The sequence below is a fragment of the Glandiceps talaboti genome, chromosome 23 (genome assembly GCF_964340395.1).
Source record: "Glandiceps talaboti chromosome 23, keGlaTala1.1, whole genome shotgun sequence".
Taxonomy (NCBI): Eukaryota; Metazoa; Hemichordata; class Enteropneusta; family Spengelidae; genus Glandiceps; species Glandiceps talaboti.
In genome coordinates this window covers 13448477-13463753 of record NC_135571.1, presented here as the reverse complement: position 1 = coordinate 13463753, position 15277 = coordinate 13448477, and the positions used below count along the sequence as shown (strand labels likewise).

At 35.2% G+C, this 15277-nt stretch overlaps 1 protein-coding gene across 1 annotated transcript in view; it reads right to left on the bottom strand.

Annotated features, from left to right (window-relative positions):
* The window catches only part of LOC144452951 (neuron navigator 2-like), a 251620-nt gene extending 238182 nt beyond the window's left edge, over positions 1-13438 (bottom strand). Inside the window, exon 1 of the mRNA XM_078144185.1 lies at positions 13364-13438. Within this exon, the coding sequence (XP_078000311.1) occupies positions 13364-13438 (75 nt within the window). The remainder of the gene's footprint in view (positions 1-13363) is intronic.
* Positions 13439-15277: the final 1839 nt, after the last annotated feature.

Sequence of the window (15277 nt, the reverse complement as noted above, 5' to 3'; positions counted from 1 at the left end):
CATTGGCGGTGTCGGCTGTCAAACTTTTCTATATTTATACTTAGAATTGAGGTTAAATCAACATTATATAGTCTGCTATATTTTGGACTCCTAGTTATTCTTACAACATCCTTTAGAAGCCTGGGAAATGTACAATTTCACCCTAACAAACACCAGGATGTTTTTTCAAGTGTTTTACATCAATGTTGTTTTAATGACAAAGAATGGACAAGTTATTGAAAGATTTTCATTGTTACTTTGAAAATCTAATGTCATTTTTTTGGTTCAGAGAGTTTTTTCATTTCTGGTTTGTGTTGTTCCAGTATACTACCAGTCATTGACACTGACTGACTACAGTACACTACAGAACTAGTATGTACGACACATAAATAAAGTTACTTGAAAGTTAAAAGTAATAGAATAGAATAGAATGGAATAGAATAGAATAGAAGAGAATAGAATAGAATAGAATAGAACAGAACAGAACAGAACGGAACGGAACGGAACGGAACGGAACGGAACAGAATAGAATAGAATAGAATAGAATAGAATAGAATAAAATAGAACAGAACAGAATAGAACAGAACAGAACAGAACAGAACAGAACAACAGAACAGAACAGAACAGAACAGAACAGAACAGAACAGAACAGAACAGAATAGAATAGAATAGAATAGAATAGAATAGAATAGAATCGTTATTGCATCCTTCAAGAAAACTACATTTCTTCATTGGATTTTCTGCAATAAGTGTTCGGTACTAAAACAAACTAGTTAATATATAAACTACAGTAATAATACTTAACAAATATACAAAAATAAGGTTTATGCGAAAGTTTAAACTTTAGGTTAGATAAATGTAATATATATCTTTTAACTCTGCAGAATGTCTTTCCTTTTGATAAGCGCTGATTTTATGAAAGTTGTCAGTGCCATAAGTATGTGTTTTTGATCAGAGTTTTAAAAAGTAATATATTTTGTTTCATTGTCTATAGTAATAGTACTAGATATACCTACCTAAGTTACAACGATACACAGAGGGGTCAGCTTGAGGAGTGTATGAATGAGTAAAATACCCCACAAGTTACAACAAAACACAGGGGGGTCAGTTTGTACATTGCATGTATGAGTAAAATGCAGAGAATCTGACCAAGTCAAATAAATAAAATTTATCATATTCATCACACATAAAGATTTGTATCAAATTTCGATATCACAGACTGGTTTTTTAATTCCTTCATATCATACTATCATTCATAGCAGTGCCCTAAACATTGGCTGTCACGGATATCAAATATAAAAATTTGACAGGATGTATATACATTCATTAAAATTTAAGAGAGAAAGATGATATGTTTATTACATAATATATAAAACATTTTATATAATTTGAAACTAGTAGGTCAGCAGAGGTTTATATTATTCAGCTTCTGAGGTCAAAGGTCAAGGGTTATATTTCAGGAGAAATGTGATTGAACACTAGGCCATTCAAGTGCTTACATAAAAACAGGGACTCAAACTGTAAGCAGTAGTCTGGGACACATTTGTCTACACTACTAAACATTGTGTCTAGACTACCAAATTTATAAGATGGTACGCCGTTAGACCAATGGAAGTCAATAGCAAGTTGCAGCTGAAACAATTCATGTTATGTCTCCCCCTCCTCCCTCCCTTCCCCCTTCCCCCTTCCCTTTTACCTAACACCTCATCCCAAAGTTTGCATTTATATTAATTTTCTTTAGCATCAGTTTTACATTTAGGAGTTGACATGGCAACACAAATTCAAGTCTTGGGTAAACTTTGTAATAGAAATCAAACCCTCCTAACTTCCCATAAATGTACGATTCGTTTGAGAAAAAAGTATCTGGTATGGGGGGGGGGGGGGGGGGTAACAATTAATCTACCCATTATTACATAATGTACATTGTTATTTTTGTAATCTATTACCCTCAACTTTGATTTGGGGTGAGGTAGGGTGGAGTGGAGGGTTTACTGATGGCCAAATAAGGAAAGAATGAAATACTATATTAACAACACACAAATTTGGAAAAAAAACACCAAAAAATACCCAACATACACACACATGTACTTGACATATTTCAGTGATGACAGAACCCTGGTGAATTCCTATGGTAGCCAACACATATCTCAGCAAGGTTAGAACTCAATGGAATCCCTTTGGAAGCCAACACATGATATCTGAACTCATACAACCCTTAGGGAATATCTTTGGTACTAGTACTACTAGTAGTAGCCAATGACAATAATAACCAAATCCTGGAGAATCCATTTGCTAGCCAACATATATCTTAGCAATGACACAACCCTGGAGAATCCATTTGGTAGCCAACACAAATTCCAACGATGAAAGCTGAATTTCTAAGCTAATACTACTGTAATGGTCTAAACCATGATAACAAAGTCTTAGTACATTTAGTACGTTCTCATTGTGATATCAGTTACAACCACTTTAACATATCCCGTCTACAATTAGTTGGTGTTAACCGATATCCTGACATTAACCGATATCGATCCTGACCTTGGCATTACTTCTTTCACTCACATATGTTCTACAGCTGATGGTAACAACATCCTAACATTTGCCATTTGCTAGCCTAGTTCCTACAATGTATACGACCTGTTATGATTACTATGATCATCTCCATTCACTATTTGGAAAGTCGTTATTCTAGAACAGAAATCTGTGCTACCCCTGCTACTTTACTACTGCAATGTCAGATAAGTTCTACACCTAATGGTAACAACATCCTAACATTTGCCATTTGCTATAGCCTAGTTCCTATACAACGTGTTACGATTACTGCAATCATCTCCACTCGTTTATAGGGAAAGTCGTTATTCTAGCACAAAAATCTGTGCTACCCTGCTGGCCAAAGGGTAAATGATTACTACCATCATTTCCATTCATGTATAGGGAAAGTTGTTATTCTGGCACAGAAATCTGTGCTACCCCTGCTGGCCAAAGGGTAAATGATTACTACCATCATTTCCATTCATGTATAGGGAAAGTCGTTATTCTGGCACAGAAATCTGTGCTACCCCCAATGGGCAAAGGGTAAATGGTGCATGTCAGTAGTAATCCACAAATTGACAGGCAGTTGCAATTGTTTACTTCCTTTAGACAATTACTCATTAACTGAACTCTACCTCTCCAGTCTGAAACTAAAATCAAATAGGGACGCGATAATATCACGTTTATATGAATGCAGTCAGGGGTAGCACAGATTTTTTTTAAATTAATTTTGTAGACGATAACTGATCTGAAAACTAATGAAGATTTGTAACGTCTGCAAGATTCATTACAGACTTGTCACAAAAATTAAAATTCAATACTGATATATGACATCATGAATTACTTTAAAGTAATATTTTCTTTACTAATACCCTTACATCTATGACATTATCAATTACTCAATCTAATAAATTCCTTTGATAATAATAACACAACCCCCATGGCGCACAAGTCCAGTGTGGCGTACTCGGAGTATTTGCATGCGTGCAATGTTCTATGTGGCCATACTTTAACAAGCGTAAAGTGAAACAGAAAACAAGTTGCAAGCAAAGGGTGCAAACACCCCTGAGCACCCACACTGGAACTCACATGGCATGGACACAATTATACCTCCACCCCACTTCATTAAATTTGAATAAATCAGGGTTGTCGGTGGCCGAGCGGTTAGCTCGTACGCCTCTTACCTCAGCAGTCTGGGTTCGAACCCGCCAAGCATCAGCAGGGTTTGATTAAATTATTTTAATTCAACCAGATCTGTATGTAAGAAGGGTGATACTCAGTTTGACCTTGCCGAACAAGGCAGGTTTTCCCCGGGTACACCATTTTCCTCCTGCTTCTTCATGCTTCTTCAACACTGCTCTTGTGGCGACCATTCAACAAATTTCAGAATTTATTTGGATGAATAAAGATTATTATTATAAATATGGGGGGGGGGGGGAGAATTTAAATGCTATCAAAATTTAACATCAAATTTTCCATAATATAAATCAATTCAACAGATCTTAACAAATACAAACTATATGACTTTAGAATTCAATACTCTCTAGTTTGATGTTATATATATATATTTAGATCTAAATGTTTTAAATGTTTTTTTTTGTTGTTTCTGTGTGTTGTTTTTGACTCTAGATCATGTATTTGTTTTACATTATTTCATAATATAAATAATAAAATATACTATACTACAGCCCTGTCCCCATATGAATCGATTTCGAATCGAATAAAATTGAATCGATTCAGTTAAACTAGTTCGAATTCAGTTTATGTCCCAATATGAAATGTTTGAAATGGTTTTGAATCGATTCAGTTTATTGTACTGTCCCGACACATCAAATTTGATCCTGTTTACTTGATGACTCAAATATTGAGACATGGGGGGAGGGGATTGATTCAAATGCTATAAAATTTTATATAAATTTTTTCATAATCTAAAATCAACAGATCATAAAATATCAATTACCTAATTCAAATATTCAGACATGTTGAGACAGAACTCTTTATACAATTAACTTTTTATAGTATGTGTTTATTATTAAACAAGATATTAACATTTTGAACCTCAATAAAAATTATATTTAAACTGACGTCTATCTTTGAATTTTTAATCTTTTTCGGTGACTTTTATTTGAGATGTTGCTATTTTATTGTGACCATGTCTCCATTTTATTTGCTTTCTGTTAAATATAGTTTTTTATAAACCACAGATAAAATTACCTAAACCAAATAATAATGAAATAGATAGGCCGCTGGAATTTCTATCTATGAATCATTTATTTATTTTCTGTGTATCTCTTGTTACATCTGACTTCTGTCTGTTTAATAGCTCAAGCTTGTCATGATCTTACTGACCCTGAGTTTTGTCAAGAAGCTCTCTACACCCCGAGTTTTGTCAAGAAGCTCTCTACACCCCGAGTTTTGTCAAGGAGCTCTCTACACCCCGAGTTTTGTCAAGAAGCTCTCTACACCCCGAGTTTTGTCAAGAAGCTCTCTACACCCCGAGTTTTGTCAAGTAGCTCTCTACGCCCCGAGTTTTGTCAAAAAGCTCTCTACACCCCGAGTTTTGTCAAGAAGCTCTCTACACTAGCCCAGAGACTTGTTTTGGTGTTACTATCTCAAGATGCTTGTCATGGTGTTACTATCGCCAGAAGATCTACCTGTATTTTAAAGTAAGCTAGAGAGATCTTCTTGAGATAGTAACACCAAGACAAGTCTCTGGGTGTAGAGAGATTCTTGAGATAGTAACACCAAGACAAGTCTCTGGGTGTAGAGAGATTCTTGAGATAGTAACACCAAGACAAGTCTCTGGGTATAGAGAGATTCTTGAGATAGTAACACCAAGACAAGTCTCTGGGTGTAGAGAGATTCTTGAGATAGTAAGACCAAGACAAGTCTCTGGGTGTAGAGATCTTCTTGAGATAGTAACACCAAGACAAGTCTCTGGGTGTAGAGAGATTCTTGAGATAGTAACACCAAGACAATGTTGTATTTTTAAAAGTTGAACCTAAAGCATGCTTTAGTAATCTGTCACACAATGGAAAAACAAATCAGTGTTTTCATCTAATCCCACTTCTAAAAGATTATACAACTTTTAATTCTAAAACTGAAGTGAAAAGACCTATAAATAAACTCTCTTTGAGTGATTAAAAGTTTTTACAGACATTATTGTAGACACAGGCATGGAAGTCATAAACCACATTGTTGACAGTCACAGTTGACTAAACTCTGTAGAAACAAAGGTCAAAGGTCAAAAAGTAGTTTGTACCAATTAGGGGTCAACCATTTCCGTAGTGGGGACCAACCACAGGAAATTTGTGCAACAAAGAATGTACTTTTTCCACACTTCTGGTTAGTGAACTATTTCTCACTATTTACTACATCTCGTGTTACACACATGTTGGCAATTTTTTCAAGTGAAAATGAATCCATGAATTTTCCTTGTAAATTCACCACCTCCCCCTACCATTCCCCCTTCCATTATCTATTTAATGGTTTATATATGTATACACCCACCTGCTTTTGAGGTTACTGTAGGTCAAACTTCACAGCTATTCAAATTTATGACAGAATATTTCAAGTATAGCATCATCACCCTATCAACCGCTTCATGACCGGAAACTGATATCAGAATACAGAAATTTTATCTTTACAATAAATTCCACAAATGTATTTGATTTCAAACCGATATTTTGACATCACTTGATGCACAAAACTTTTTTCTATGACTCCAGTCTAAAATAAAATTCCGGCCAGCCAAAAAGTTATGAAAGAACAACAATTTTTGGTCGAATAATTATGGTGGGAAAGTAACACAATTTTATCATCACTTCAAATATAAGTATTATTTCTGTGATTCCAATCTAAAAGAAAGTTCAAAAGTGGTACAAAAGTTACCGAAAAACAAGAATTTTCAATGAAATAATTTGGGAGGGAAAGTAACAATTCATAAATGAGAATTATTTCTAAGGCTAGTTCCTATACAGTATCATTACAATTTACACCTCTAATCCCAGTAGTTTAGTTAGAAACCACGTTGGCATCCATTCTAATTATTTCTACGAGTCCAGTTCAAATTACAGTTGAAATGTGCTAAAAATTTACAGAAAAGAACAAGAATTTGACTCAAATTTTGGTCGAATGTACAAGCTCTTGTGGGGGTCAAAAGTACAAGGAACTTTGACAGTAGTTTTTTTATGAGTATCATTATCTTTTATGGACAACTTTGTTAACTTAAATCAGCTTTGACTGTTCCATGTAATGAACTTTAATGAATAGAGAATATTCATTCTCCAAAGTTAGTTATGAGACGATATAAAACTAATGCTAAATGAACCTTGGATCTACTTACATACCTTTTTAAATATAGGCAAGTTCGTCATACACACACACAATACTACTTTTATTGGGGATTAACTTTACTTTTTGTACATTTTTTAATTTCTGATTTTCATACTATTGTCAAAATTTTATATCTTTTTCAAACTATAAAAAAAATTGTTTTTTTTTACCAAGAACACCTGACTGGCACAATTATCAGCTGAGACCATCGGCTGAGGTTCCTTGGACATTGCCTAAGAAAAGACCCTACAGAACTAATCCAGCAATTAACTCTATACAATCTCACACATGGAAAGCGCACTAGAATGGGATGGCGACAGTTATACATGTACCAACAATACATAGCTAGCACCATTTGTCCATCAATTCCACCGACTGTCAAGGAAATCCGACATGCAGCTGCAGATCGAAAGGACTGGAGAACGATCATTTTGGCCGCCTGCAGAGATCAACCACCGTAGATTTACCAGACGAACAAAAGAGACAATCACGAACTCACATCTCCCCTGATTTCCCCAATCAGTAGAAAACAACTTATGTGAACAATGACTTAAATATACAAGACACAATACAATACAATCAACTAATCTGAAGTTTTGTCATCTAATCTCTTAATCTGTGTCTCAGACTTTAATCCAAGACTGCAGGTTGACAAGTCAAACTATTTGACAACAGACATTTACAACAACACTTTGTACTCTAGTACGATAAAACAGTCGGTTTAAGTCTGAAGTTATTCTTCACCACAATCGGATCAGTTGCATTCTTTCATAAATACATAGAACCTACACTGATGTTGATAATTGATCTATTGTATACGACATTAAGCTCGTTTTGGAAAGTTGTGTAACATTGAAAATTAAAGTCTTCAGACCATCACATTGGTATCCTGGACTCCATGTTATCCTATCCTATAGATGAAAGGAAAATGAAATGCCAACATATTTGAAGGGTGGTCTAGCTATTCAACTTGACAATGCCGCCGGGTTCACCAGAAAAAGCTGTATTCTATATCAGATAGATAATCTCTGGCACTAACTAAAGAATGATACAATTTATGTCAATATTTCTAATTGTAACACTGTATTTGATTGGTCAATGACAGAGTTACTTTTTACTGATCAATACAATGAAATAAATACAGCAATTTTCACCCAAATATCTAATTGCAGATGACAGTTACTTTTTACTGATCAAATCATATAGGGTGTTGATTTATTCTAGGACCAAATATTGTCACTAAATCTAAATAAGTCAAATTTTGGTTTGTAAATACTGTAAAATAGTCAATACCTTTCAAAATAATATTGCACCCTGGAGTCTTATAGCGTTGGTTTGTTAGTCCCCAAAGGTCAAAGCCCAGAGGGATTACTATGCTGGGTCCCATTTAATATGGATGCCAACCGGCATGGTTTCTAACTGAGTGGAGGTAAAATGGTAACGATACTGTATAGGAACTAGACTATGTGAGTGGAGGTGTAAATGGTAATGATACTGTATAGGAACTAGACTATGTGAGTGGAGGTGTAAATGGTAATGATACTGTATAGGAACTAGACTATGTGAGTGGAGGTGTAAATGGTAATGATACTGTATAGGAACTAGACTATGTGAGTGGAGGTGTAAATGATAATGATACTGTATAGGAACTAGACTATGTGAGTGGAGGTGTAAATGATAATGATACTGTATAGGAACTAGACTATGTGAGTGGAGGTGTAAATGGTAATGATACTGTATAGGAACTAGAGTATGTGAGTGGAGGTGTAAATGGTAACGATATTGTATAGGAACTAGACTATGTGAGTGGAGGTGTAAATGGTAATGATACTATATAGGAACTAGACTATGTGAGTGGAGGTGTAAATGGTAACGATACTGTATAGGAACTAGACTATGTGAGTGGAGGTGTAAATGGTAACGATACTGTATAGGAACTAGACTATGTGAGTGGATGTGTAAATGGTAACGATACTGTATAGGAACTAGACTATGTGAGTGGAGGTGTAAATGGTAACGATACTGTATAGGAACTAGACTGTGAGTGGAGGTGTAAATGGTAATGATACTGTATAGGAACTAGACTGTGAGTGGAGGTATAAATGGTAACGATGCCATATAGGAACTAGACTATGTGAGTGGATGTGTAAATGGTAATGATACTGTATAGGAACTAGACTATGTGAGTGGAGGTGTAAATGGTAACGATACTGTATAGGAACTAGACTGTGAGTGGAGGTATAAATGGTAACGATGCCATATAGGAACTAGACTATGTGAGTGGATGTGTAAATGGTAATGATACTGTATAGGAACTAGACTATGTGAGTGGAGATGTAAATGGTAATGATACTGTATAGGAACTAGACTATGTGAGTGGAGGTGTAAATGGTAACAATACTGTATAGGAACTAGACTATGTGAGTGGAGGTGTAAATGGTAATGATACTGTATAGGAACTAGACTATGTGAGTGGAGGTGTAAATGGTAACGATACTGTATAGGAACTAGACTATGTGAGTGGAGGTGTAAATGGTAATGATACTGTATAGGAACTAGACTATGTGAGTGGTGGTGTAAATGGTAATGATACTGTATAGGAACTAGACTATGTGAGTGGAGGTGTAAATGGTAACGATACCGTATAGAAACTAGACTACCGATAGGTCCCATTGGGACCCCTCCATCTCTCTGTTTACTTTAATTGATATTACTGTGTATTCACATCCCTTCAAGTACAGGTTTTTGAACATCCTGTCTCTATTGTCAAACAAAATGTCTCACACTTTACCTTGAAGATTGTCAGGAATTCATTTGTTTCCAATCTCTTTAAAGATGTAAATACGTTTTTTATAACTTGTATAGAAACAGTCCACATGTTTACACGGTGAACTTCAAAACTTTCAATTGTGTTCCAATCTATTCCCACAGACTTTCTAGCCCACAGACTTGGTTGTCCAGCATATTGTTAAATTAATATGTTTAGTCAGATAGCCCTGATATCAAAATTTGGAATTTACTTCCAAGAAATATTTTGATTGTGAGTAAAAATTTTCATTTGTAAAAATATATTCACGTGATCACTTATTTATCTTTTTCAGTATTTTGTATTTTGGCTTTGTTTAGTTAGAAACCAAGTTGGTATCCAAACTATAGTATTGATAACATTCAGTGTAGTTTTGAAGGCTTGTATGTTGGGTGCACAGCGAGCTTCTTGAGGTAGTGAACTAAATTAGTAAGCTAAGTATCTATGCCACCCAACTGGTACATGTGTTGTCAAACACATTACTTGTAACCTTCAACTGACAAGTATAAATGGTGAATTAAACTTAGAGTTTCCTATTGTACTAAAATCGATCTAATGTACATTCCACTTCTTTGTAAAACTCCTACCACCCTGGAAGTGTACAACTTTAGTCTTAATACTCTCATCACTTTTGGCTTTGTGTTCTTACCCCATGTCTACTTCCCTCCCAATCACCTTCCTCTTACCCTCACTGCTGGATACCTACCCTCACTGCTGGCTACCTATTTATCATTTCCCTCCAGAGGGATAATTATCAGATTTGAAGGATACCATGGTGACGTAATACTATACATACCACACATTGCTAACAACCAACAATGGACAAGTTCTTGATATCATTGCCAAAGATGAACACTTTTTACCAAAATGTTGGGATTTTTTTTTTACTTTTCACAAGAAAGACTAAGAAAACAAAATAATGTTATTTGAAAAATAAAAAAAAAAATAAAAAAAATAAAATTCATTCCCTCATATAAACAAATACTAAATTGTTTTATTACAAAGAGTATTAAGACTGAAGTTGTACACTTCCAGGGTGGTAAGAGTTTTACAAAGAAGTGGAATGTACATTAGATCGATTTAGTACAAGCTAATATCATGGATAACACCCTCACATACATACACACATACATATGCAAGAAAACATAAAGATCTAACATTCCTAAAGCATTAGCTGGGGAGGGTGGGGTGGGGGTGGGGGGAGGCGGAACAAAAGTAATCCATGGGTAAAATCGACCTATACAGATTACCAAGCATTTTATTTATACTTTATTCATATAGAACAGCTAGAATATGAACATTTCTACAAGTTTTAACAGGTTATCCTCCTCAGTTACCATGGTTACCAAACATTAACAAATTTGCTCTAAACTACGTTATCAGTCAGTAGCCATGTTTTGTATAATACAGTCAGTAAGCTAATATCATGGATATCACTTAGATATATATTTATATAAATTTGTGTCATAAATGTAGGAAACTACAAAGTACTAAACACAAAACAAAGTTACAAACATTTTTATCACTTTTTTACAACCATCAGGTTATTATGGATGATTGATAGAAAAAATGTAAGGATTAGTAATAAAAATTTTAAGTCGCTCGATTCCACTAAATCTTTGCCAGATGAAAAAGTTTGTTCTTAGTCTGTTTGGACATAATACAGGGTGTAAAAGTGGGGGTAAATTTTGACATCATTTTGGCCACTATTCAGAAATATCCAATGACTACTACTTCAGAGACTTGAGTGACATTGGCTTTAACATACCTAGTAATCCTCCATTGAAATGATAGCAAGATTTGAAAACTAACGACAAAGCACTAGGTTAATCATTATTTATTGTGACCAACTGTCCCACTATTTAGTATTAATACAATGACTGTGGCTAACAACCCCCTCCCCTTCTTTTTCCCCTTCATTTTATCCGAGAATGGGTTTAAATGCTCTTGAACAAATTAAAAGACAAAAAAATTTGAATTTGAAGGTGAATACTACATTCAGGACGCCAAAGTAACTTTTTTTTCCTTGGTAGCCCAAGGATGGTGACCAATTGTCTCATTCCTAAACTAAAAACACAATTCCTCTACTGGAAATACATGTATGTGTGTTATTAAAATAATGTCAGTAAATCTTCCGTCCTTGAAACCATGCATAGTGAATGAGTGGTAGCCTGAGTGTGCTACCAGCTGCAAATTATGGTAGTCCCATGACAAGAACTGGTAGTCTGTGGACTCAAGACTACTGCTAATTTCGAGCCCGGAATTGCATAGAAGGGTGAAACGTCTAGAAATATTTGTAATGTTGTCTGAGTAGTCTGGGTTAAAATGTAACTACATTGGAGTGTACATGCGATAGGAAAATAGTGTAGTTTCACCTAGAGTAACTTTTGAGGACAGACAGCATTTTACTAAAAATAGTTTGTCAACTAAGAGTTCAAATCCACAACTACTGATTAGAGACTGCTATCACATGGAGTATGCAGAAAGACCTCAACAAGTACAAGTTGGAGATGTCCTTGAATTTTAACTCCATAGTCTCAAGTATTTTAACCTTGAAGACTGACATGTACCAACAATTTATTTCATCTGGTACATCATAACATCTCTAAGTAAACACTTCTAAATGTACTGCTGGAGTTCATATCAATCACCCACCATTTCATTCCCTCCTCCACTGTGACTTCCCCCTCCCCATCAGCCATCATACACCCTTCCTTACTATGATCACATCCCTAGTTCTGCTTGCAGACAAAGTACATTATAAGGACAAGAGTCTGACAATTTCTAACAATGAGACCGAATAATGCCAGAATCAAGTCCCAACTTAATATTTCATCTACAAGCGATGACATGATTACAATTTCCTTGTGTCTCAAAAAAAATCTATGTATGAATAAACACATTAAACCATTGATCTATTTATGATTTTTTTCAATAAATTTTTCATATTTCCAATTTATTTATTTTATCGTCCAACTTGTGGTTACTATAGTTACTTGCATCCACATTGTTTGTTTGTTTGTTTGCTGGCCAATTAGTACTATTTACAAGAATTACACAATATTCTTTACAACATTGTTTAAGTTCGTGACCTTTTTTCATTATGTAATATTGATAATTCTCATACAAATTTTCTAATTCATATTTCATACTATGAAACCAAAAAAGTTCCACAATGAAAATATTTCTGAAAAAAAAGTTGTCTGCATTAACTTTTCAAACAACACTTATCTAAATTTAAATTCTTAAACACATCAACAATTTCCTGTAAAATTTCCCGCCTAAAATCCAAATGTCTGCTAAATTTGTCTACGATTAACATTGTCCTCAACAGTTCAGTTTTAGCTGGTAGACTGTAAAACTCAAAACACATATTTCATTCCAAATCTACCCAATCTCCACAACTCTAAAAAATTTCCCAAGAGCACACAAAGTTAAAATATATGAGCTCTGACACAGAACTACTAAAATCCCGACAGAAATCTAGACACTCTGGCTCAGCAAGTCTCCCAGTTATCCTACCACCGTTGAGAATTTATCGCTCAAAGGTCCCTGAAACCCAAAACCCTATGTATATAAATATACAGGTGTCTTCGGCCGTATTAGTTTTCCTTGGAATTCCTTCATACACATGATACAAAGTGCAGTCAACCATGCCACATTAAAACCAAAACAAACTTTCAGTTCACACTTCACACTTCAACTACATACCTGTTTTCCAACTCGTTCTTGGTCATCTAAAAGTTTTACTTTTTTCTTTCTTCGAAAACTTCTGAACAACAACATTGTGTCGTTTGGTCAGGTCAGTCGTATGATGTGAATTATTTGGAATGAATGAGAACCCAATTAGAAGTGAATACTGATACAATACTAAAAACTCGTCAGCTCCTGTCAGTTTGATTTATATTTACATTGGCATTGAACAACAAAGCTATAGCACGTTATCCCTTACACACGCTGGCTAGTCAAGAGGTCTCCGTCTCAGTAGGGGGATCCCGACAAAGCAAGTGTGCCAAAATAGAGGTGCCCCAACTGCTAATAACAATATTGTTCAGTACTCTGCTGGAGCCAGACGCGAATACACCATGGAGACCTGTCTTCATCAACTTTTCAGGCCAACTGACTTCCAGACACCGGTATTCCACTCAATTTACCCTCTTCAGACAAAAAGATTGATGGCCGAAATTTTTCAGATTTCTTTTCTGTAGGGTCACTAGTAGTTACTTGATCCAATTTAAGCAAATTTTCGAAGATTTCCTTCAAAAATAATTTTTGTAGTATTGAAGCAGCACAACTTCTGGTTCCAACTTCCAGCAAATCTGTTTATAATAATCTTCACCAAAATTCAAAACTTTTTGTCGGACGTAAAAAATTTTCAATAAATGTCTCCACTTTTTGGGTCCAGTTCTCTTCTATAAATCCACTTCAATTACTTCCGACTAAAATTGGACAAAGTTTCAGTAGCAAACCAACACACAGAAATGTTGTACAAAAAAACTTCAGAGAGTCCCCACACAGGCCGACTGCTTGTAGTCTGGCCGCCAGTAAGTTTGCTTAACCTGTTGCTTATTATCCTTGACCCCCTAGCTTGATATTATTTGATCAGCAAGTACTTCCTTTGATGAGAGTGTTTGATGTTTGGACGAGTTCAATATACCTGTAGAAACTGAAGCCCGACTACTTTGTAACAGCTAAATAAACATCAGGTGGGTAAAAAACCTACAGACTTGTCCCTACCAGTCGCATCAATAAACAGTCTTGTTTGCATTGGAGATCAGTACGCACAACCCCTTGTAGATATGTTTGCTTTCCACCCTTGAAAAGTAATCTGATCTCATTACAATGTAGTAGTGGAAGATTCCATTGTGACTCAGCAGAGGGGTGAGTAGGTTGATGAGACAAAGACCAGACAGGAAATGAAACAATGTTGGATTGTAACAGTGAGCTAGACAACAATGAAGTGGTTCTATTACTGTAAAGGAACTCAGTATCTAAGAATGTCAAATCACACTGTCAATGAATGAATGAATGAATTCAATTAAATGTATAATTAAATTTGTTAATCTGCACTTCCACCAATTATGGTTGCCAATCACAAAATTTATTAACAGTTTCTAACTTTGTAAGAATTACCAACTCTTGTAAGAATTGCCAACTCTTGTAAGAATTATCAACTTTTGTAAAAATTACCAACTTTGGTAAAAAATTACTAACTTTTGTAGCATTCATGGCATTGAAATTAAGTTACTCAAATGATTCCTATTAAAATGTGTTTCACTTAAAATGTTCTCACGAGTTCTGACGAAAATAGCACAAAACCCGAGGCCAAAAAAAAAGACTTTGTTACAATTCATTACTTTGCTTCATGCATCGTGATAAACTGAGTACTTTTTTCAGTGTTACATTTAAAACCACATGGTATATGGTGGGGGGGGGGGGGGGGAGGGGGGGGGGATTTAACGATATATTTTCCAAATTAAATCAGTCCTACAAACAAGACTAAGATCATTATCTTTTCTGTCTAACCTTGGAGGAGGAGGAATGTTCTATCATTACCACAATCATGCTGATGTATTTTGTCATCACCACATTAGCATCCCCTCCCCTCCCCCATCCAAATGAAAT